The sequence below is a fragment of the Muscardinus avellanarius genome, assembly GCF_963383645.1.
Source record: "Muscardinus avellanarius genome assembly, chromosome: 7".
NCBI lineage: Eukaryota > Metazoa > Chordata > Mammalia > Rodentia > Gliridae > Muscardinus > Muscardinus avellanarius.
In genome coordinates this window covers 96,401,393-96,426,582 of record NC_137793.1, presented here as the reverse complement: position 1 = coordinate 96,426,582, position 25,190 = coordinate 96,401,393, and the positions used below count along the sequence as shown (strand labels likewise).

The 25,190-nt window shown below is 39.7% G+C and overlaps 1 protein-coding gene across 1 annotated transcript; it reads left to right on the top strand.

Annotated features, from left to right (window-relative positions):
• Positions 1 to 1,343: 1,343 nt before the first annotated feature.
• On the top strand, positions 1,344 to 24,234 carry RGS13 (regulator of G protein signaling 13; the record flags this gene model as incomplete). The annotated part of the gene is given in 7 exon segments (XM_080698748.1): positions 1,344 to 1,442; positions 1,560 to 1,649; positions 2,121 to 2,164; positions 5,560 to 5,621; positions 22,814 to 22,980; positions 24,059 to 24,074; positions 24,077 to 24,234. Coding segments are annotated over 7 exon segments (636 nt in total).
• Positions 24,235 to 25,190: the final 956 nt, after the last annotated feature.

The window sequence follows — 25,190 nt, the reverse complement described above, 5'->3', positions numbered from 1 at the left end:
CAACAGCTTTCACAAAACACAGAAGACAAGAACAAAAGATAGAAAGATAGAAGCAAAGAGGAAAAGAGGAAGGAGAAAAGAGAAGGAAGGAAGGGAGGAAGGAGGGAAGGAAGGAAGGAAGCGTTACAGCAGTTTCGTACAAATAGCCTTCTGAGATCCTAAACAAGGACTCCTTTTTTCTCCATTTTATCTCTTCCCTCCTGACTCCACTGAAACCACTCTCACCCAGTCATTAATGACGTTCCTGTCAACAAATCTGACAGCATCTTTCAATCCCTTGCTCTCTGATTTTCTTTCCAGCTTTTAATGTTCAATAGTCTTTCTGTGTGTTTGGGGGTGGGGTGACACCAGGGATTAAACCCAGGGGCATTCTGCCACAGAGCTACATCCTCAGCCCTACTTTTTATCAGGGTCTCCCTAGGTTGCGGAGGGCCTCACTACATTGACGAGGCTGGCCGTGAGCCTGCAATCCTCCTGTCTCCCAAGTACTGGGATGACAGGTGTGGGCCCCTGCTCCCAGCCACTCTTTTTTGATCAACACATTCTTTGGGTTCTGTGATACCGTATTATTCTGACTTTTGTCCTTCAAGCTCCTCATTCAGTCTTTCTCTAAATTATTTGTGTTCTTCAGTCACTCTGGGTGAGCCGCATTTTTTCTGTTTCCACTCTCCCTGGACCTCTCATCATATTTTTGGCTTCTTTTATGCACTTATGGGAACTCCCTGCCTTTACTGTGGAGTCAAATCTCTCACCCAAAGGTGTTCCCTTTCTTTCTCTCACCTTCTATATCCAATGCATCGACAACAGTTGTTCCTTCAACATGTCGCCTGTCCATGGCTCCCCCGGGAGCCATGCTTGCCGCACCACAGCCCATTCTAGCCGTGAAACCATTCTTGAGTGTCAACACATCTACTCTGAGTTCTAAAGCCTTAGCCAGGTGTGGTGGTGGTGCACGCTTGTAATCCCAGGCTTTGGGAGTCTGAGACAGGAGGATCGTGGTTCACGGACAGACTCAGCTACTACTTAGTGAGGCCCTCTGCAGTTCAGTGAGACCCTGCTTCAAAATAAAGAATAAAAACTAGCTCAGAGGTAGAAGGCCCCTGAGTTCCATCCCTAGTACCGCAAAATAAATAAATAAATTGTAAAGCCCGTCATGAATTTCCAGCTCCTTAATACAAAGTCTAGGGCCCGCGTGGCCTCATAGCCTCAGCGCCAGCCCAGCCTTCCTACTTCTCCCACCGCTTTCTTGCTGCAGTGAACATGTTTAACACAGGGCCGATCTTAACTCCAACCTTTTCTCTCCGCTCTCTTCCTGACATACTGTAGGTTCACATGGCAATGAAATGCCTTTTCTCAGCAAGGACAAGACCCACTCCACTGCCTCCCAACCCTTGCCCGCAGCCCCCTACTTCACCAGGCCTTTCTGCTTAGCCTGTACTAAGGCTCAGAAAGTCCTTTACTAGGACACTTAAGTCCCCTTAGGCTCCCCACTGTGCATACCCAGGGGCCTGTACTTACTGTATCAATAGCCCATCACAGGCCTCTTAATTGCTTATCAGCAAGGACAGGAAGAAGAGAAACACCTGTGTGAATCACCAGCTGGTAGCCAGGGCTTGGTAGATCACAAGGGCTCGCAGATAAGCGTTTTGGTATGAACCGATAAAGGCAAACATAAAAACTCGCTGTTAATCGTCAAAGCCCCGAGTTAAAAACCTCTTGTGCCATGGATTGTTATATAAAGGTGCCCGAGCTGAGGAAACGCTCATCTAAATTTTAAAGTTGGTGAAATTACTGCCAGTGGGCTCTAAGTGAAAAGGTCTTTTTCAGAGATCTGTGTTTTTAAAACCCCACTATTTAATGAGGAAGTGGGCTAGATGAGTTCTAAAGTCACTTAGAAATACAGGCACCTATATTCTCATGCAGTATGTATGAGATGAATCATTTTATTCTGCTCTACTCTCCATCCCTACACTGATTGCATTTCAATAACTTCAAGAACCCATCTTACTTTTTCTTAATTTGTATGTTCTTTAAAATTAGACTCCAACATATTATTATTTTAAATGACTAATCCATACAAACTGTATTTCTTTAGAAAAACGATCAGGCAGAATTGTTAGATTTGTAAGATGTGCAGGCGTGAATCTAAGAGGCTCCCTTCAAAGTAAGTAGCATCTGAACTCTACGGCCATCTTAAGACATTTTATCACATGATAAAAAATGCGCATTTAATCGTTAAATTTTGTTCAGAAAGTAAAATTTGCATTTACACATGAGTAATTCCACCAGAAGAGCAACAATGTATTACACCAAGATTTCGTTTTCATTATTCATGGTTTACATTTGAGAATTCAGCGAGTTAACTGTTTTTAGCGAATGGCGAATTTTTAAGCTTTATATCCCTTGTACTAAAATGCAATTTTTTGATCCAAAACATTTTCATAGTTCAAACCTTCCACGCATGAAGCATCAGAAAATATCATTTCTGTGTGGTGATTATGAAACTGGATGGGTAACCAAAGCCTTATCGTCTTCCAAGCTCCTTAAGTTTTACCATAACTAAAACCATAGCCATTTGGATGAGAAGAGGGACTGAATTATAATGAAAAGTATAATTTCTGAGAAGGATAGCAAGCCATTCACTGGATTTACTCACCACAAAGAAATACATGGTTGAAGATCCCTGCTGGGTCAGCCATGAGTGTGTCTAACGTAGTTCCAATAGAGATGTGGCTCTGTCCACCCACATCTCACTGTGGGTCAGAGCTCCTGGTCTGCGGCTCCTCTGCTAAAGTACTGAATGTCTAATTAAATATGGTGGGGAGAAGGAGTGGAGGGTGGAAGAGGGCAAGGCCCAGAGCTCAGCCTTTTAAATGCCCGTGGAGCTACGCAGGTGTGTCCAAGAAAAAGGATGGAGCAGGCTGATTGAGAACAGCTTTCTTTTCTTCTCCTGGTGGTTTCCACGGAGCATCACCACCAGATCTTGCATTTCTTCCTGCCTGTCTCATACTCCCACCAAGAGGGAAGGAAGAGGTCAAAAAATGAGAATTCAAGTTGGGCACGGTGGCTCACACTTGTAATCCCAGTACTTGGAAGGCTGAGACAGGAGATCACAGGTCTGAGGTCAGCCTCAGCCAACTTAGTGAGGCCCTCTGCAGTTTAGTGAGACCCTGTTTTAAAATTAAAAAAAAAAAACTAAAATAGGGCTGGGGGTATATCTCAGAGATAGAATGCCTCTAGGTTCAATACTACCAAAAAAGAAAAAAAAATGAGAATTCACATTTATGGAAGACTGCTTGATAGAATCCATTTGATAAATTCTTTGCATTCACAACCTAGTTGAGTTTTCATAACTTTGTGAGATAGATATTATTACCTACTTTTATGGATAATGACACTGAGGCTTGGAGAGTGTAAGTATGGTAAAACCAGAAATTAATGCAGCATTAAGATTAGAACCCAGGACTGTCAGGCTCCAAACACTCTTCATACCCCTGTCCACCATCCTGATGTCTCAAAATGCTCCCCACTCTGATGCCCTTCGCCACCTATCAGCTAGGAAGACAAGAGGGATGCGAAACTCAAGAGCTATATGAAGAAACCAAGGTGGGTGAGGAAACAGAGGTGTTTAAGGTAATTCTGATGGGAGTCCCTGGAGAGTCATGGGCCAGCACAAAACTGGTGGAGGAAATTACCAGCAAAAACGGGATTTGATCAAAGACAAACTTTATCTCATAACTTTACCTCCAACTGTAATTGTTCTAATCATTTATCTCCATAAATCTCACAACTCTAAGAGGCAAATAAAATTCTCTTGCTCCCTCTTTCCAACACCTGATTTTAACCTAACCAAGCACAGTGATGGCGTCGTCCTCGTGTTATAGATTTTATTCTTTCTTATATAATGGAAATAAGTGGAACAGACAGACATGCAATAAAGCCTGCCTAGCACTTTCCATTTCACTGAATTGAGGTTATTTCAGGTTACTCTTCCTAAAGTTCTAATAAGAGAAAAGAACAATGAGTCAGATATAATTTCATGGAAAAAAAACTTAAGCAATCTTGACACAGTACACTGTTAAGCCTCAGCACTGATGCAAACAGCCCATCCCAAAGAGTCAGGATCTACCTGATATTTCAGGCCTTGAAATTAATGCTGAGGAAACAGCATTAGTAAGTTCTTAATACAATGCAGGAAGAATGAAGAGGTTAAAAAAAATCCAGGACACAATGCCGGGCGTGGTGGCGCACGCTTCTAATCCCCACGCTTGGGAGGCTGAGACAGGAGGATCATACAGTTTCAAAGCCAGCCTCAGCTACTTAGCGAGGCTTTCAGCAACTTAGTGAGACCCTGTTTCCAAAATAAAGTATAAAATAGGTCTGGGAGGATAGCCCAGAGGTAGAAAGCCCCTGGGTTTCACTCCCAGGACCACAAAAAAAAAAAAAAAAAAATGTATGTGTGTGTTTTTTAACCCACTTTGAATCTATTTCTACTAAGCACCTAAGAAATTACCATATGTGGGCATGGCAACCCTTAAACACAGCTAGGCTATATGGGGGTTTAACGATTAAAAATGAGAAAGATTCTAAAAATGCTTCCTGAATAGTTATGTAAACTATGGAATACCCCTCATAATAAAAATACTGCATGTCACTAAAATGATATGACTGATTCTATACTTTGTAACACTATAAATGATTGAGACAATTGTCGTAACATAATACTTATTAGAGAAATACACACATGTAAAGTATGCATGCACATGATATGAGCACGTTTTGATTAAAGACACAAATTACACATAACTAACTAAAACCATCTATCAAAATATTAATAGGAGCCGGACGTGGTGGCCCAGGCTTGTGGTCCCAGCATTTGGGAGGTTGAGACAAGAGGATCACAGCCAGCCTCAACTACCTAGTGAGGCCCTTTGCAAATCAATGAGACCCTGTTTCAAAAATAAAGAATAAAAATAGGGCTGGGGGATGTAGCTCAGAGGCAGAATTCCCCTGGATTCCATCCCCAGTACCTCAAAAAAAAAAATTAATAGTAGAAATTTGGGAATAGAAGGATTGTATTCTTCTTTTTTATTTTCTTAGAAATGCTGGGTATTAAACCCAGGGGCATTCTATCTCTGAATTGCACCCTAGCCCTATTTTATTTTATTTTTCTTTGAAAACAGGATCTCACTAAGTAGCAGAGAGTCTCACTAAGTTGTTGGGGCTGGCCTTGAACCTGCAATCCTCCTGTCTCAGCCTCCCAACTATTGGGATTACAAGATTGTGCCATCACGCCCTGTTGTTGTTTATCTTTTTGATACTTACTACATTATATTTTCAAGTATATGCTACTTTTATGATTTTTTATAATTATAAAAATATAGATAGTAAAAATAAATGGTGAAAGATCATAGGGAGATAAAGTCCCATCCAAAAATCACACACAAACGGAGTGTAATTGTATTTGGGGATTATTTTCAAGGTAATATAGTTCTCTTTATTCAACAAAACCTTTGAGAATGCTTTAGTTCAGTCAGGACTTTTTGTTTCTTCCCAAAGCCTTCCTCTGGAGGAAGTGTTACAGTGGGCCCAATCATTCGCGAAACTGATGGCAACGAACTGTGAGTATTAGGCACGTTTTGTCTTGAACGACTAGCGGGTGTCATTCTCGGTGAGGAGCAGGTGGATGATGAGTCTACACTGCTCTCCTCGGCACCTTCCAAACGGCAAGCGACGCAGTTTAAAAAAGAAAACCTGGAAATAGTCCGTCGTGCCAACCACTGTCATTTTTCTCTGGTGTTAATTAAAACAAAATTAGTCACTGGGGCTATTTATTCTTCACAAGTGTATGTATAAAACCTCTTGGAAAAATTGCTGAAATAGTAACACGTACCGAAATACCCTGCCTCACTTACCATAGCCTTCTAAAGTTAGCATCTTAAAATAAATTTTGCTGTTCTAAGTGTTTTCAAAAGTGAAAATGAATTTCAGTCTTGATAGTCCAAAGCTTCTCCAAGTTATCCATTTCTGGCTTAAGTAGAACCTGTATCTAATTGTCTCTGCATGCCCGCGTCCAGATGACATAAGCGACAGACAACAGCAATAGATAAGAAGGGATAAACCCATGGGCTCAGAGCAGGAAACCTGAAGGAGGGTGTGCACTCGGGGGAACTGCCCATCGTGTTTGGGGTAGGAAATTGCAGATTGGAGAGAACCCTAAACCCAGAAGACAACTATGGGGAGGGGGAAAATGTAGTGAGCGCTCACAGAAACCCGTCTATTAAATTTTATTCGTCTTTTAAAATGAAGTTGGTTGCTGGGCATGGTGGAGCACACTTGTAATCCCAGCATTCGGGAGGCTGGAACCTGGAGGACCGTGGTTCACGGACAGCCTCGGCTACTTAGTGAGGCCCTCTGAAACTCAGTGAGACCCGGTTTCAAAATCAAGAATAAAAAATAGGGCAGGGGGTGTAGCTCGGAGGTCAAATGCCCCTGGGTTCCATCCTCAGACCCGCAAAAATAAATAAATAAATATAAATATAAATAAATTAATTGAAGTTGGTTTCACTCAAATGTTTGTTAATGTTGCCTATGGACCCATCTTTTTGTGGGATCCCCTTTTAGGCACTCTGTGAAGGAGGAATCTGTTTAGAGCTGCTGATTAACAGAGGGGAGTTCGCTTAACTGAAGTTGTTTTCACTGGCGGGTGTGCAATGCTTCTTCTAGATAGGCGGTTCCTGTCCCTCCTGGGGGCTGTTGCGCTCTGGGGTACTGCCTGCTCACCCGAGCGCAAGGGCCCTTTTGGTGTGGACACGTCACCGAAGGGCCTCAAGTACAGTGGTGGCAGATGTGGACCTTTAGCTCCTTCTACTCAAACAGCCTTTCTAGCACTTGTTTCTCGGCTGCTCCTGCTAGCACCTGCAGTTCCAGGCCGGGTCTCACCCCAGCACCCACCTGCTGCCCTGCTGTAGCAGGCCTTTCCAGGGAACATTCACATTTTTACAGGAGTTTCTCTTTTTGATAAATTTCAAACCATGCTTTTCACTTTCTGTGGCCCAGTTGACTAGCATGATGATGCATTTTAAATATATATATATCTTTTGGGTAGACTTCAGAACTTTTTTTTTTTTTTCCCAAAGGTCCTCACTAAGTAGGTGAGGCTGTCTGCAAACCAGGATCTTCCTGTCTCAGCCTCCTGAGAACTGGAATTACAAGTGTGCACCACTACACCTGGCTATTTTAGAACATTTAAATGGGAGGAAAAGAACAAAAACAAAAAAAAAGACTTAGTCAGCTATGTTGATTATTCCTCTACTAATCGTTCAGATTTCAGTCCCAACACTCTGTAATACAAATTGGTAGCATTGCCATTAATCGCCCTTTTGGATTTTTATACTCTTCATCTATCAAATGGTGATAACAGCTGAACGTTGTGGCGCACTTTGTAATCCCAGCATTTGGGAGGTTGAGTCCGGAGGATCGCAGTTCAAGGACAGCCTCATCTACTTAGTGAGGCCCCTTTGCAACTCAGTGAGACCCTGTTTCAAAATGAAGAGTAAAACATAGGGCTGGGGTGTAGCTCAGAGGTAAATACACCTGGGTTCATCCCCAGGACTGCAAGAAAAAAAAAATGATGATAACCTACGTGTTCAGCATTACTGTACAAGTTGGATATATAACACCTAGTTCAAGGCCTGAAATAGACTGATCACACTGTAATTGGTAGTTACACTTATCAGTAATTAGTATATGTTTTTAAATAGCAATCTTTTTTTTTTCTTTGATCCCTATTAAAAAGTCCAAAATCCTGGCATCCAAGACGCCCTGTACTCTAACCCAGCACATTTTCTCAAGGTTACTTTCAGCTCTAACCTTCCATGTAACACAGACACCTCCAAGGTTACTATTGTTCTTGTGTGTGTGTGCATGGTGTGTGTGTGTGTGTGTGTGTGTGTGTGTGTGTGTGTGTGTAGTGCTGGGGGTTGAACCCAGGGGCAAGCTACCTCTGACCTCCATCCCCACAAGCCCTATTTTATTTTTCTTATTGGAGACAGGGTCTCTCTAAATTGCTAAGGGCCTAAGTTCCTGAGGCTGGCTCCAAACCTGCAGTTGTCCTGTCTCAGCCTCCCGAGTGCTGCGATGACAGGTGTGCACTGCCACGCCCAGCTTCCATTTTCTGTTTGTTCATCTGTGGCTCTTCCTACTCTTGGCTTTGCTCAAAAAGCTGTCTCCTCTACCCACCCTGCCTATCCTTAAAAGTAAAATTTCTGTTCTATTTCATGAAACCTCTTAAGAACATTTTTTCTTCCTCTTCTATTTTATGAGCACCATTATTGATACTGCTTTTAATTGCAGCTAGTTTGCATAATGGGTTTTCTCCATAGTGACTTACTCAGTAGATTGTAAATTCTCTAAGAGTCAATTGCCTCTTATTTACCTTTTATCGCCCCCGAGATACTAAAAACAGGCTTTGTAACTAGTGGGCATGCAACAGAAGTGTTCAGTGAGCAAATACAAGATAAATATTAGTAAGAAAAGATCAAAACACCAAACCATATTATGTAAATTGATGTGGCCGCACTGGGAGCCTCATAAACACAGTGCATAGAGTTGATTATTCGGCAAGAATCTCAAGTGGATGCTTGCCTGGCTAGAATTAGCAATTCAGAGTTCTGGTGTCCTGAGAATAAGCAAAGTCCTCAGAAAAGAGGAACACAGCATACTGTTCTTTCCAAAAGCCAACACAAACATGGTAAAAATATTACCAGAAATCAGATTAGTATGAAGTCAGTATAAAAATTTGGCAATCACATAATTAATTAAAAAGCAATAAAGCAAATCATTCTATAAGCTAGCCAGCCAGAAAGATAAAACTAAGAATACAAACATGTTCTAGAGAATAATCATGTTGACATTAACCAAGGGCACTAGTAAAATTGATCCTCTAAGCTAAGATATGCAGATGACTATTTAACATAAATAAAAAACACTGATTCTAGGAACATGTAGTTCAGAAACTCACGTGGAAAGGAAATATATTACCCTGAGGCTCAAAAGATGAGAAAAATTTGTTTTAGAAGGTGTTTGTTGCCGGGTGTGGTGGTGCACGCTTGTAATCCCCGCGCTTGGGAGGCTGAGACAGGAGGATCACACAGGTTCGAAGCCAGCCTCAGCTACTTAGTGAGGCTTTCAGCAACTTAATGAGACCCTGTTTCCAAATAAAATATAAAAATGTCTGGGATTATAGCCTGGAGGTAGAAATCCTCTGGGTTCCAACCCCAGTACCACAGAAAAAAAAGAAGGTGTTTGTTGCGGATCCATTAAGTAATACTATTGTAAACAAAATACAAAGTCTTTGTGGAAAAGGGGGGGGTCTAAAAACCATCAATTTGAAAACAGAACTCTGGCAAAACTCAGATTTTAGTTAGAAATTAAGCATGTTAGCCAGGCAGACACATTCTAGATGTTATCAAATGATACATTTTTGACAAATATTATTTTAATTGTGAAAGACTTTTTTCATTTTTAAATTGTGCGTGCCTGGCTCAATATTCAATAAGTATGTATTAAGCACTTTTGAGATTTTAGGCAAAGTGCTTGGAGAAAAAAAAATTCTATGTGCTCATAAAATACTACAGACAGAAAAAAAAAAAAGAATTTCCAAAAACCAAACACACCCTAGAAAAGAATAAGGAGGATTGCCATTTATGGCACACTGGAGTAAAAGAGAAAATAACAAGTAAGCATCCTAAATGGATTCCCAAAGGCAAGACAAACACATACTTTCACATTTTTATTTTATTTTACATTTTTATTGGTGAATTGTAATTATACAGCATGGTGAGGTTCAAAGTGATACAATTATATGTACACAATTATACAATTTGTATGTACACAATTATATAATATGTACACAATTATACAATTATACAGCATTTGGTGTACTTTCTTCTACATCCATATTCATTGACAAAAATTTTGACCTAAGTCTGGACATGGGACTAACTGGTAATATGTTAAAGATAAGAAACTAGTTTAGAAGTAAGCCCAGTAGAGATAAATGGGTATATGATACATTAAAGACATGTAGTCTGTTAGCATCCTCAGCATTTTATGTGAAAACCAGTTTTATCTTAAAAAAAAAATCCCTCACAATGGATTAGACAGAAAATACTCTGAAAAATTTCCAAGCTGACAGAGGATAGAAAGTTCTTCAAATTCTCAAACATCCGAGTCGTCAGGAAGTAATTACATTATTTTCAAATGGACCTATCAGCGAGAAGATTTTAAATGTACCCAGAAAATTTTTGCCATCTTCCCACAAAGATACCTGAGAATTACCTAAAATTTTCCCTTAAATGAGGGTGACCTCAAATAATAGCACTGCAACCGAAACCACTCTCGGAGCATTAGGCATCACCAAGGTGAAAACTGGAAGCAACATTCTGTGGATACTTCTGATGACTAAGCTTTCACCAAGATATAATGGAACTGGAAAAGGTACAGGGACATCAATTTGAAACTGATAGAACACCAGAACTCACCTCAAACCCAGGGATTCTTCAAACGACTAAGGTCAAGATTAAAACATAGTCAAAATCTATAATGCCAGAAAGATGCAGAAGTGCACATTTAGATGTGTTAACTAATTTTCCAAAGATGAGCACAGCAATTGTTCATGGATATATTTAAATAAATTGTGATTCATACAAGTAAATAAGATGCTGAGTTCCAAATTATTCCCTTGGACAAATCATTCAGTCCTGCTGTGTGTCTGGAAGAACATGTAAGCACTGGGGACATCGGGGTGAAACAGGTGTTCAAGGCCAGTGTGCTCAGCTCAAGAGCTCCCTTCCACACAGATAAGCCAGAAAATTAGTAACTAATTTCATCAGATGGTAAGTGCTTTGCAGAAGCTAAAACCAGGTGGTAAAACAAAGAAAGTCAGATAGAAGAGTGCAATTCAGTTGAATAATTTGTGATCCGTTTTCAGAAAGGAGTAAAATGTGAACAAGAAACAGAAGCAGCCAACTGTGCTGAGGTCTGGGCAGAGGAAACCCATCTTGAAAAGGCCCTGAGATGTAAGTGAGGCTATTGCCTTCAAATAAGGAAAAGCAGTTCAATACTCCAGAAGCATATAGCCTTACAGGCCACATGAATGACCTTCTACTGGGGAGAAACAAGACTTAGTGTGCTTTTCAAAGATCCCCCTGATTCTCTTCCGAAGAATAGGATCAGGGAGATTACTTAGAGGCTGTTGCAATAAACCAAGTAAAACCAGAACTCTCTCAAAGTGAGAAAAATAAGGCCAGAAGTGGCTAGCCTAGAGATACTCAGGAATGTCGCTGCAGATCTTCGAGATCACTAGAGGGAGAGTTCAGATCCAGAGGTAGTAGTAAGTCCACAGCAATGTTTCCAATCCAGGAAAAGGAGGGTTCAGCCAAGTGGATGGGAAAGGGGCGTCAGGCGAGTTAAAGGTGAAAAAAACATAGTCTCATGATGGAAGATAAGGAGATGGTTGTTTCCAGAAGGGAGCCATGAACTATGTCAGAAACTGCACCAATAAAAAAAATTTATAAATATCACCCCAAAACACTATACCCAGAAAAGCTGTCCTTCAGAAATGAAAGAGAAATAGGCTTACCTACACAAGCAAACGTTGAGGAAATTCATCAACCATTAGACCAGCTGTACTTGAACAGCGAGAACAAGTTAAGCCCAAAGCTGGGAAAAGGAAAGAAATAACAAAGATCAGAGAAGAAATAAACATAATCTAGACAAAAAAGTTAATAAAAAAAGATCAATGAAACAAAGAGTTGGTTTTTGAAAAGATAAACAAAATTGATATGCCTTTTGAGCAGACTAATCAAGAAAACCTAAATAAAATCAGAGCTAAAAAAGGAGACATTACAACTCATATCACAGCAATGCAAAGTATGACTAGGGACTATTATGAAATATACCTTAAGATAGAAAACCTAGAAGATATAGACACATTCATGGACACATGGAACCTACCAAAATTGAACTATGAGAAAACAGAAAATTTGAACAGACTAGTAACAAATGACAAGATTAAATCAGTAGTTAAAAATCTCCTAGAAAGGAAATCTTAGGACTGGATGGAGTCACCACTAGATCTTACTAAACCTTTAAAGAAGAACTAATACCAATTCATCTCAAACTATTACAAAGGAATGAAAGGAAAGAAACTTCCAAACTCATCCAGTGAGGCCAGCATCACCCTCATACCACAACTAGACAAGGAAACAACTGAAAAACCAAAAACTATAGATCAGTGTCCCTTTTGAAGATACATGCAAACATCCTCAGCAAAATACCAGTAAAATGAGTCCAACAGCACACAAAAAACGATTCGTTGCCATGGTTAAGTGAAGTAAGCCAGGCACAGGAAGACAAAAGCCTGTTCTCACTTATACATGGAGGCAAAAGTGTTGATCTCAAAGAAGTAGAGACTAGAACCGAGATCACTAGAGCCTGGGAAGGGGGTTTGGAAAGAGGAATAAAGACAGGTGTGTGATGAGTACAGGGGACAGGGCTGCAATTGGGTAAGAATAACATTTTTAAGTAATTTATCAGTGCATTGTAATAATACATCACAGCGAGGTTCAAAGAGATACAGTCACACATGCATACATCACTTGATGCGTTCTCGTCTGCATCCCTCCTGTTCCCCCTCCTTCTTCCTCACACACAGTGATGCCTTCACTTGTGGAAATAACATTATTGTGAACTGTTTCTTTCCTCTGTTTTCCTTTTTCCTTCCCTACTTCCTTCAACCAGTCCCCTTCACTATTCTACTGGTCTTTCTCCTAATTTACCTTAAGTCCTTTAGTTTTCTGTTTTCTCTCTAGTCTCCACATATAAGAAAAAAACATATGACCCATGGCTTTGTAAGGCTGACCATCATCCTTCTGAAGACAATGAAGACTGCTCCGTATTGATGAGTCATCTGTGCTGGCTGGTGCCACTTTATCCTCATAATCGTAGAACAGAAATTAGAAGTTAAAGATAGATAGCTGGGGATGGTGGTGCCTGTTTGTAATCTCTGTATTTGGAACGCTGAGACCAAATAAGTTGCCAGCCTCAGCAACTTAGTGAAACCCTGTTTCAAATTTTTAAATTTTAAAAATGGGGGATTGGGGTGTAGCTTAGAGGTAAAATGTCCCTGGGTTCAATCTCCAATACGAGGAGGAGAAGGAGGAGGAGGAGGAGGAGGAGAAGGAGGAGCAGGAGGAGAAGAGAGGAGGAGGAGGAGGAGGAGGAGGAGGAGGAGGAGGAGGAGGAGGAGGAGAAGAGAGGGGGAGAAGGAGCAAGAGAGGAGGAGAAGGAGAGGAGGAGAAGGAGGAAGAGGAGCGGGGGGAGGGAGGAGGAGGAGGAAGGGAGAGGGAGGGGGAGAAGGAGCAAGAGAGGAGGAGAAGGAGAGGAGGAGGAGGAGGAGGAGCGGGGGGGGGGGGAGGAGGAGAAGGAGGAGGAGGAGTGGGGGAGGGAGGAGGAGGAGGAAAGGAGAGGGACGGGGAGAAGGAGCAAGAGAGGAGGAGAAGGAGAGGAGGAAGAGGAGAGGAGGAGGAGGAGGAGGAGGAGGAGTTGTTAAAGATGGATACTGCCACTCATCATGTGCATCCTGATCCCAGCAGCAGGGCCATTCTCAGTTCTCTTCCTCCTGAGAGCTTCTCTGCGGCTCGCTCTGGATTGGCAGCTTCCTACATGATCATTTATTCTAATCTCGGCTAACCACTGCTGTTGCCATGGTTACCTTCATCCGCCCTTATATCACCGCCCTTATATCACCGACGCCTTGCCTCAGCCCTCTCCATTTAGCACTTTCTGTCTTCTTTAATTTATCACACACTCCTTCACCTTGCAGAGGGTGAAAACCTGACCTTTTATAGACATAACTGTTCAGTTTGTACTTCTTTCCCCCTCATTTTCAGAAAATGAAAATGCAGCATCATTCCAGGTATAATGTTCTGGTCTCTAGTGCTTCTTGAATGGTGAATGATTAGGGCCACTCCATCACTTTCCAAGACCTTTACAGGATCCATTTCAAATAAAGCATGAGGCATATAAAAGCCGAGATTGGCAAACATTTATTTATTCTGTACCTACAATATATTCAGGCAATATATAGGAATTGCATATATAAAGGTAAGTAAACTACAGTCCTAATCCTCAAAATGTCTCAGAAAAGACAAATATAATATACATAGTATATATGAATAACATGTAATAATGTTAATAAATTATAATGGAGATATTAACAAATATATTTTTAATAAATTTAAAACAAGCTGGGCGTGGTGGCCAACACTTGTATTCCCAGCATTCGGGAGGCTGAGACCAGAGGATCACGGTTCACAGACAGTCTCAGCTACTTAGTGAGGCCTTCCACAACTTAATGAGACCCTGTTTCAAAATAAAGAATATAACATAGGGCAGGGGGTATAGCTCGGAGGTCAAATCTCCCTGGATTCCATCTCCAGACCCTCAAAAAAAAAAAAAAAAACCAGACATGCACTCATGCCAATTCTCAACTGACAAGATGTATTCATCTAACTTGTGGGGTTCAGAAAACTTTTTTCCAAAAATTGAAATACAAAAGCTAAGTCCTGGATCAGAGTGGAAAGTTCCACACAAAAGGACATGCATGCACAAACTAAGAAGTATGTCCAAACACAGCTCAGAGACCACCCAGGAGGGACTGCTGGGAGAAGAGGCAGGAGGGCAGAGTGCCCATCCTAAAGAGTCCCCAACCCTGCCCAAGGTCCAGCCTTCCCCAGGCAGGCAAAAGGTAAAATAGAGGGTCACAGCAAGATTCTTGTTTGTTTCAGAGATTTTTCTCTAATTGAAATACAGAAAAGATTGGAAGCAAGAGTGGAGATGGACTAAAGCTTGTTCATAGTAGATGGTTCACAAATGTCATAATGTTCTCAATGTTATAAGCAGAATAATATATAAAATAGAGCCAGAGCTGGACATGATGGTGCACGCCTGTAACCCCAATAGCTTGGGTGGCTGAGATAGGAAGATTGCAAGTCCTGGGACAGCCTCATCAGCTTAGTGAGAATCTCAACAACTTAGATTAAAAATAAAAACCAGTAAGCAGAGGCAGGCACAGTGGTGTGCGTGTGTCCCAGCCCCTAGCAGGCTGAGTGTATGGATCACTTGAGCCCAAGAGTTCAAAACTAGCCTGGACAACATAGTGAGATCCCATCTCAAAAAAAAATTTTTTTAAGTAATAATAAATATAATAATAAATAATAAAGTCAGAATATACGATAATGTAATAAGTATTATAGAGATAGTGTATTTAATATATAAAGAGGACTGAAAATCAAGAAAACACTAACAATGTAAAAGAAAAATAGATTTGAAATTCACAGAAAAAAAGAAATGGTCAGTAGAAAAGAAAAAATATTTATCGTTGATATATATATATATATATATATATAATTTTTTTTTTGCAGGTCTGGGGATAGAACCCAGGGGCATTCTACCTCCGAGCTACACCCCCTGCCCTATTTTTTATTCTTTTTTTTTTTTAAACCGGGTCTCACTGAGTTGCAGAGGGCCTCACTAAGTAGCTGAGGCTGTCCGCGAACCGCGATCCTCCAGATCTCAGCCTCCCGAATGCTGGGATTACAAGCGTGCGCCTGGCTCGCATTGATATTTTTAAAACACAGATTTAAACAATCACATGTCATTGTTGCTACCCCATCACGTGAGAAAAGATGAAGTGAGTAGAGACTGACATTGCTGATTTAATTGATAATGAAATCCTCCTGAAAGCAATTTTACAAATATGCCCAGTGTCTCCACATATATATACCACATCTTCACTTTAAGCATTCCGCTTCTTTAATCATTTCTAAAAAAATAGATAGGCAAGAATTTATAAACCACATGTTCAGTTTTGGGTAGTTAATAGCCAAAAAATGAGAAAATTTAAATGTTCAATAATAATAAGATGGTTAAATATACAGTCAGTCCTCTGTATTTACAGGTTCTGCAGCTATGGGTTTAACCAACTGTAGATCAAAGATATTTGGAAAAAATGTGTCTATATTAAACATGTACAGACATATTTTGCTTGTCATTATTCTCCAAACAATATATTATAACAACTATTTGCATATAATTTATATTGTATTCGATATTATTAGTAATGTAGAGGGAAAGTATACAGGAGGATATATGTAGGTTACATGCAAATATTAGACCATTTTGTGTAAGGGACATGAACATCCTTAGAGTCTGGCATTCTCATGGGGTCCTGGAACTATTCCCTTGTGGATTCATAGGTACAACTGTGTTATAATTCAGCCTTTCAGTGGACTAGAGTCTAATCGTCAAAAATAAAAAGGACCTGGGTGTGATGGTGCACACCTGTAATACCAGTACTTGGCAGGCTGAGACAGGAAGATCAAAGGTTTGAGTCCAGTCTTGGCAATTTAGTGAGGCCCTCAGCAGTTTAAGTAAGACTCTGTTTAAAAACAAAGAATAAAATAGGGCTGTGGATGTAACTCAGAGGTAGAACACCCCTGCATTCAATCCTTAGTACCACAAAAAAAAAAGAAAAAGGGAGAAAGTGCGTTTGATACATGATATTAAGTATGAAAGAGTAATCATGATACAAAAATTCTTTCACATTATAATCAATAAGTTCTTTTTGTCTGTATCTCTCTGTGGAGATGAATGAATTCTAACTAGGTATAATTGTACGTGATCAATGGATTGAAAGAATAAAAGGAAATATAACAAAGTGTTAACAATGGTTATTACTTTATCAGATGCTTTTTGTATTCAAAAGAGCACATAGTAATTTATTATTTATTTATTTATTTATTTATTTATTTGCAGTACTGGGGATGGAACCCAGGGGCATTCTACCTCTGAGCTACACCCCTAGACCTATATTTTATTCTTTATTTGGAAACAGGGTCTCACTGAGTTGCAGAGGGCCTCACTGAGAGTACCTGAGGCTGGCCACGAACCACGATCCTCCTGTCTCAGTCTCCCAAATGTTGGGATTACAAGTGTGTGCCACCACGCCCGGCACACATAGTACTTTAAGCTGCCTTTATAATAATACAGTCAAGAGAAAGTTGGAGAAAAATCAGAAATGATTAATATCATAGAAGCCAAACCAGAGAAGTTTAATAAATAGTTTTACTGTAAAACTTGACACTCGAGTGGAATTAGTGAAATTTCTTATCCCCCGTGGTACAGATTAAAAATAAAGTGCATTAAAATTTGTTTCAGACACATTTTTAATGTATAGTAGAAAACATATAGCTCATTTTTTAGGATTTAATGCAGGGTGTAAGAATTGCCACTTTGCAGAAAGCATGATCCTGGAATTAGATGGGCCACTACTCTCACTCAGCCAAAAGAAATCCCCGTCCTCCTTCTGCACCCAGAATATGTGTCACCTTGTATGTCATAGAATACTAACTTCATTGACTTTTTTTTTTTTTTTTTTTTTTTTTTTGGCAGGGGCATTCTACCTCTAAGCTATACCCCAGTCCCATTTTTTACTCTTTTTTTTTTTTTTTTTTTCGGTACTGGGTATGGGACACAGGGGCATTCTACCTCCAAGATACACCCCCAGCCCTATTTTTTCTTCTTTATTTTGAAACAGGGTCTCACTAAGTTGCAGAGAGCCTCACTAAGTAGCTGAGGCTGTCCACGAACCGCGATCCTCCTCTCTCAGCCTCCCGAATGCTGGGATCACAAGCGTGCGCCACCGCATCTGGCGTCAGTGACTAGTTATAAGAGAGCAAGGTATAGACGTCCAAAGATATCACACTCATTCTTCAAGAAAAGCATCCACTGTGTATGGCATACACCTCTTTCCTCCATCCTTTATTTGCTCTTCTCAAGTAGAACCAGTCTCTTTGGACATAGTTCTCAGGAATGAATTTTATTTAAAACTTCAGAACAGGCTCCGTTGAGTTCACCTGCTCGATTTAGAAAAGCTTTGTTTCCAATTTGTAAATTCACTCGGTGTATGAGTCCATAGAAATCCTAAACTGGCAATTCTATTCTGACTTTAATATTTCCTAAGATTCCTGAGATTTGTTTTTTACACAAATGCACTATCAGCTGCTCACTTAGGTGACTTGAATTATGCCCAGACAAAAATTAGCCTAATTCGGTTATTGTTAATTGTGCTACTCTGAACATGGATATGCATGTATTGATGTATTTCTCTGAATTTCGGTCCCGTCGGGAAGATACCCAGCAGTGGTATAGCAGGATCACATGATGGATTCATTCCCAAATTTCTGAGAAATCTTCACACTAATCTCCACAGCAGCTGAACTGATCTTCAATTCCATCAACAGTATAAAAGAGTTCCAATTTCTCCACATACTAGCCAGCATTTATTGTTTTTTGTCTTCTTGATAATTCCCATTCAAAATTGGGGGATATGCACACAATGAAATTCTAGTCGGCAATATAAAAAAGAACAAAATTAAGTCATTTGCAGAAAACTGGATGGATCTGGAGAGCAGTATGTTACGTGAGATTAGCCAGTCACAGAAAGTGAAGAATCATATGTTTTCTCTCACATATGGAAGCTAGGGAGTCATCGGGATACCAGAGGGGCTTCAGATAATGGAGGAGAAATTTCAGTGGAGACAGGGAGGTGGTCTAGGGGAAGGGGAGGAGAGACAGAGAGGGTAAATGAAGGAATTATTTCCATCGATATATGTATATATGTGAGGATACCAATGTTCATCTCAATGGCCTGGTTGGAGAAGTCGGGGGAGAATGGAGAGGAGGCAGGTGAAAGGCGGCCAAGCGCTGTGTGCGAGTCACTATCACTGTGATTTACATTATGATGTGACACTACACTGTACCAACCAAAACATGTAAAAAAAATAGCCTAACATACAGAATCCTGTAAGACACACTCATCACATAAGTCCACTCATTCTACACACCAGAATCATGTTTGTAATGCTACACGGGCTACAGTAGTCCAGGTCAGCTTTGCCAAGTATTGAGACAGAAACAAATGGCATTAAAATCCCAGTGATTTACAATAAGAAAGGCTCATTTCCCATCCATGATACACAATGGCTGAGGTCAGCTCCAGCTCTGTTCCATGTCTTCATCTGGCCTTGAGGCTAAAGGAGCAGCTGTTTTCTATGATGTAGTTTCTCTTTCTGGCAAGTGAGGAACAGAATCACATGAGGTTCTTAAACTGCCTTCTTGGGCCACTACGTGGCACTTTTGCATGTATTTCATTGACTAACACAAGTTCAGTGGTCAAAGAAGATATAAATGAAACAGAATTAAAATCCTGTTAGAAGCTGGGCATGGTGGTACAGGATTGTAATCTGAGTACTTGGGAAACTGAGATAGGAGGATCACAGGTTTATAGCCAGCCTCGACAACCTAGTGAGGCCCTCTGCAACTTGGTGAGACTCTGTTTCAAAAGAGAAATATAATAGGTGTTTCTTCATTGTAAAAAAAAAAAAAAAAAAAAACCCTCTGGGTTCCATCCCCAGTACTATATACACCAAAAAAAAAAAACTTGTTAGAAGAATAGGAAATTCTGAAGACAATATTTCTAACTACCACATCAAGTGTCTACACTACACCGTGTTTTATATAGTTCATATAGAATACCATCACTTATAAAATATAAAACCATATATACCAATGTATGGTTTCCATGGCAAAGAACGTAAATATGTTAAGAATTGTTGTACCATTAGGCCACCCCCCAAAAGCATTAGAGATAATTATTCTTCTCTATCAGGAAGGAAATTAGAGATGGTATAAATACAGGTAGGTTCTAAAATGACAATGTATAAGCATTTAATACAAAATTAAGCTAAACATAAACACAAATTTGGAACGGGACCATTTAGGACCTAACATTGGATTTCAGATCATCTTTCTACCCCTACCCACTCATCTGGTCAACTCCACAGCCTGGAGTTGGAATGAGCATGGACTCTCATTCCACGACTTGTGGATTTTAACAGCCCTCTCTGACTGCCTGTCTTCTCTTTTCTCTTCTTTTCTTCCCTTCTCTCTCTTCTCTCTCTCCTTCTTTTTCTTCCTACTCCTTCTTTTCTCTCTCTCTCTCCTCTCTCTCTCTCTCTCTCTCTCTCTCTCTCTCTCTCTCTCTCTCCCTCCCTCCCTCCTCTATAGCTCTATTTATTTTTTGGTGCTATCCTTATATTCTGTTTCTAATGGATCTTTCAATCAAATTTCCTCTAAGTACAAATTATATCAATTTATTTATTTATTTATTTTCTAAATATACCTGTTTCAAGCCAGGCATAATGACGCACATTTGTAATCCCAGTACTTGGGAGGCTGAGACAGGAGGATCCGCATTCGCGGATAGCCTCTGTTACTCAGTGAGGCCCTAGGAAACTTAGTGAGACCCTGTTTCAAAATAAAGAATTAAAATTTAGAGCTGGGAGTGTGGCTAAGAGGTAGAATGCCCCTGGGTTTCATCCCTAGTGCCATACACAAAAAAAAAAATAGAGCTATTTCTTTCAATACATACTAAAAAATTAAATATTGCTCTTCAACTTTATTTGCTGAGACAGAAATTACTTTTCTTGTTTTATTTTTTACTTTTCCCACATAATTGATTATTTCTTTAATAGGCTCCACACTTGTTACATGTGTGGTCTCTGCTCCATTTCAAGTCAGGTGAGCGTGAAAATAAACTTGTTGGAAATCTAAGTGAAAATATATTCCCCACTGGGTAGGAATAGCTATGTTATTTCCTATGTTGCATTTCTACACATGCTCGACCCCATCTCAGGTGTCCTTCCAAACCAAGGTGACATCCCAATGTCATGAAGGCCACGCTTGCTCCCATGGGACTAGTACACCAAGGTATAAATTAGTGTATTCCTAGGATGCCATGTTCTTGCAGAATACTAGCTCTCCCCAATCCTAATACCTCCTTGGAAGGATCTACCTCAATCTGAGTTATTTTTCTGAATGCAAAATACCTTCATTGTTTAATCCTCCATCTTCATTTCTGTATCGCTACTGACAGACTCAGTAGAAACCACAGAGTCAAGGAACCTGGCTTCCTAGTACTAGAAAACTTGATCTAATCTCTATGTGAGGTCCAGGAAAATGATTTTACTCATAATTTCCACTCTTGCTGATTGTCATTATTTCTCATAACAACTAGTGATACTGAACTAGATTTTGTTAATAGAAACGCTATGGATAACATGGGTGGTGATACACCCCTGTAATCCTAGCACTTCAAAGCCTAAAACAGGAGGACTCAGGTTTGAGGACCGCCTCAGCAATGTCCTTATTTCTCAGCAACTTACAAAATTAACAAAACAAAAAAAATCAGGCTAGTGGTGCAGCTCAAAAGTAGACTGCCTCTGGGTTCCATCCTCAATACTAAAAAAATTTAAAAAAAAGAAAGAAGAAATCCTATGGATATATTATGACATTGTTGTAGGTTTCTTGGGCGTGTACCTAACACCAAAGGCATCAAGTTGTACACATTAAATGATGTACAGCTTTTTATTTTAAAAAATCCGAAGCTGACAGCCAGTCTCTGAGTGGTCACCTACTCAGTGTGACTACACACATTTCTATTATCAATTGAAAGTTACTTTGCCATATTAGCATTTAGCAATTCGATTTCTCAGATATGTCAAAACTTCACAGTCACTAAAAGAAGTTCAATACTTATTTCAGTGTTTACCTTAAACCTCGAGACAACCTGGTCCTCCCTAAGATTCTGGTTAATGTGTCAGAATTGTGAGAGCTTCCTCGACCTTCTTCTTCAAACACAATCTCCCATAAAACAGTGCCTCCGTCAGAAACACTCCTCCCAGCCTGTCCTTGTCCACCTCTGCAGAGAGGCAGTTTAAGATCAGAGCTGCAGATAACCATCTCAGTATCAGAGTGTCATTTGATGGTTATGCTCAGCATAACCACTGCCCTAGACCATCTCTGATATAGTTTCCAACAGCCTTTCTGAATTCTGTTCCTTGGCTGGTCCTTATTCTGGCTTATCCATAAGCCACATATATGAAGTTCAATTTTGCATCTGTCTGTGTTTACTGCTCTGCCTGGACATTAAGAAATACTTCAGTATATTCAACCTGATGAGAATATCACTTCTAAGGGGCTGGGATAGTTTCCTTCCTTTTTTAGTCTAATCCCTTCTCCAACCAACCAGTTCTTTGTAAGGTCATAGATTTATTTTTTTAATGTAACTTCATGATCAGAGCTCTGTCACCCTACCCTGCTATTTTTTTCTGGGTCCTTGTGACTTCTTCTGTTCTGTGTGTTATAGACTCATCCACGCCACTGTGAGAATTTTCCATTGAGTGACTCAGAACAAAGGAATGACCTCAGCAATGACTGGGACTGTCAAACATGCTTCAGATGTGCAGATATAAGTGTGTGATCGAAGCCAGGTGTGGTGGTGCATGCTTGTAATCCCAGCATTCAGGAGGCTGAGACCGGAGGATCGTGGTTCATGGACAGCCTCAGCTACTTAGTGAGGCCCTCTGCAACTTAGTGAGACCCTGTTTCAAAATAAAGAATAAAAAATAGGTCAGGGGGTGTAGCTCAGAGCGCGAATGCCCTTGGATTCCATCCCCAGACTCCCCCCTCCCAAAAAGTATATGATCGATATCAATGAATAGAGATCTAAACTGCTCACTTGTCAAACAATTTAGGAGCATCTATTTATATTTTTAAGTACATTAATGTTTAGATTTTTTTATAATTTTAGTCCATGAAAATAAACAGATTTCCTTACTACTTTCAGATGATGCCGTAGTCTATGCAGCTTACTTAAAAGTGGAACACAGTGATGAGAATATTAAATTCTGGATGGCATGTGAAACCTATAAGAAAATTGCCTTACAGTGGAACAGAATTTCTAGGGCAAGAAAGCTTTATAAACCCTACATCCAGCCTCAGTCCCCTAGACAGGTAACACGCATGGGAAATGGAAATCAGTCCATCTGTTGGAGAGCACTAATATCCAAGCATCCATAGATGCCAGGCACTTTGCATCTCAGTATCTCCTAAAATGCTATAAACTCTGCTTATTTTTCAGATAAGGAACCCAAGATCCTAAGAAGTTAATTAAAAATGCTCAACATCACACAACTGTTAAGTAATGTTAGGATTCAGGGTTAGGCTGTCGATTGTTACAAAGGCTATCCACACTAAATTGTCTTAAGTCCTAGAAATTAAAGAGAAAAGAAGTCAGTCCTTGAAAGAACTGTTGTTGCAGTAGAAACTATAAATGCTATAAACAGACATGTGCACATCGCAGTGGTGGAGGGCAGTCTTCTACCACACCAGAAACTATTATTCACCTGAGTATAAAACTAGCAGACCCAGCAGACAACCACATTGTGATTCCTGGTGATCATTTTCAACTCTTTAAAGAAAAATAGAGACATAAATGAAATACATTTACTGAGACTCCTCCTGGCAGAGAGACAATTAAAACTGAAAATTTCTGTTCAGGGGAAAAGAATGAAGGATGGTAAATGAGATGTATACCACTCAGGAATAGACCTGCATTCCTGACTTATCTCCCCATATTTGTACCTGGAAATTTTTTTGGTTGACTGAAATAACCACTTCTTCCTCCTATTTCTCCACTTCTCACTTTTGTCCCATTTTAGGACATACTCAGTTAAAACAACATTTGTGACTATTAAGGAAGAAAAATTTTAAAATAGCACCAAGTTCCCTTTTTCATAAAAAGAAACCTCCTTCCCATAAACTTCCTTGTTTGCAAGCAGCCACTAGCAAACCACTTGCAGCCTCCTAAGTAAGCAATGGTTTCTGAAACATCTCTGGGCCATGTGGTTCCTTTATACCTCTGGGATGTAAAGGTGAATATTAACAAAAAAAAAGTAAAATATTTACCTCTTATAAATCTTTTTAGGTTTCTATGAAAACTGCAAGCAAAACTATCCTATTACCCTGCAAAGGAGGGGGAATAAATTAAACCTTTCCATTATGTGCCTCTATCTATAATTTTGCTTTTCAGATTAACATTGACAGTTCTCCAAGATCACCCAGAACATTCAAGAACCCACACAAACATGTTTGGAAGAGGCTCAAAAAATTGTATATAAGCATATGGAAATGGATTCCTATCCCAGATTTCCAAAGTCAGAAATGTATCAGAAACTTTTGAAAACTATTCAGACCAACAATTCCTGACTACCACCGAAACGTTTACATTGAAGATGGCATAATGCAAGTACTGGCTTTGGTCTTCTAATTTAAAAAATATAAAATCAGAAGTAAAGCAAGAATAAAACAGAAAATGAGATATAAGTTGATCTCTAATTTCCAAAGAAACAGATTCCAAGACGAATGAACTGTAGAACTCTTATAAATAACAAAGTTCATAGCGCACCTACATAGCTTAGCTAAAAAGAAAAGGAATATTTTTATTTATGACATAAATATTATAACATTTTTACTATAGTTATCAACTAATGGATGTTTTCCTTAATTCTGTCGTCCTAATGCACAGACTACTTCTTTAAACATCGTAGCTCTGTGACTTACGTCTCTATCGTGAATGGATTCACAAATAAAGTGCCTTTGCCTTAAAATGGTAGGCAAATTTAGTATTCACAATATAATTACTTGTGTTTTTATATTGAGAAATATCGAAAAGATATAGCCTTAAGAGACATTTTAGCTGTATAATTTTCCTAGTAATTTTTTCATAACTAAACTTTTAAATGACATAAATCTTCTACATGGAAAAAATGTTTTCTAAGCTTTTAAGATGGGTGAATATTTTCACTTAGTTTTGCACTTAACATTGTTATAATGGTAGATAATATGGTCCTATACTCTGAGATTTTTTTCCCTTACAATATTAATTCATCATGATCTTGGTAATAAATAAATCTAAATAATAAACTAAAAAGTTACAAATATGTTCCGGGTGTGGTGGTGTATGCTTATAATCTCAGTACTTGGGAGGCTGAGACAGGAGGATCATAACTTCGTGGCCAGCCTCAGCTACTTAGTGAGGCCCTTTGCAATTTAGTGAGACCCTGTTTCAAAATAAAGAATTAAAAAATAGGGCTGGGGGTGAAGCCTGGAGGTAGAATGCCCCTGGGTTCCATCCTCAGTACTGCAAAATTAAAAAGTTACAA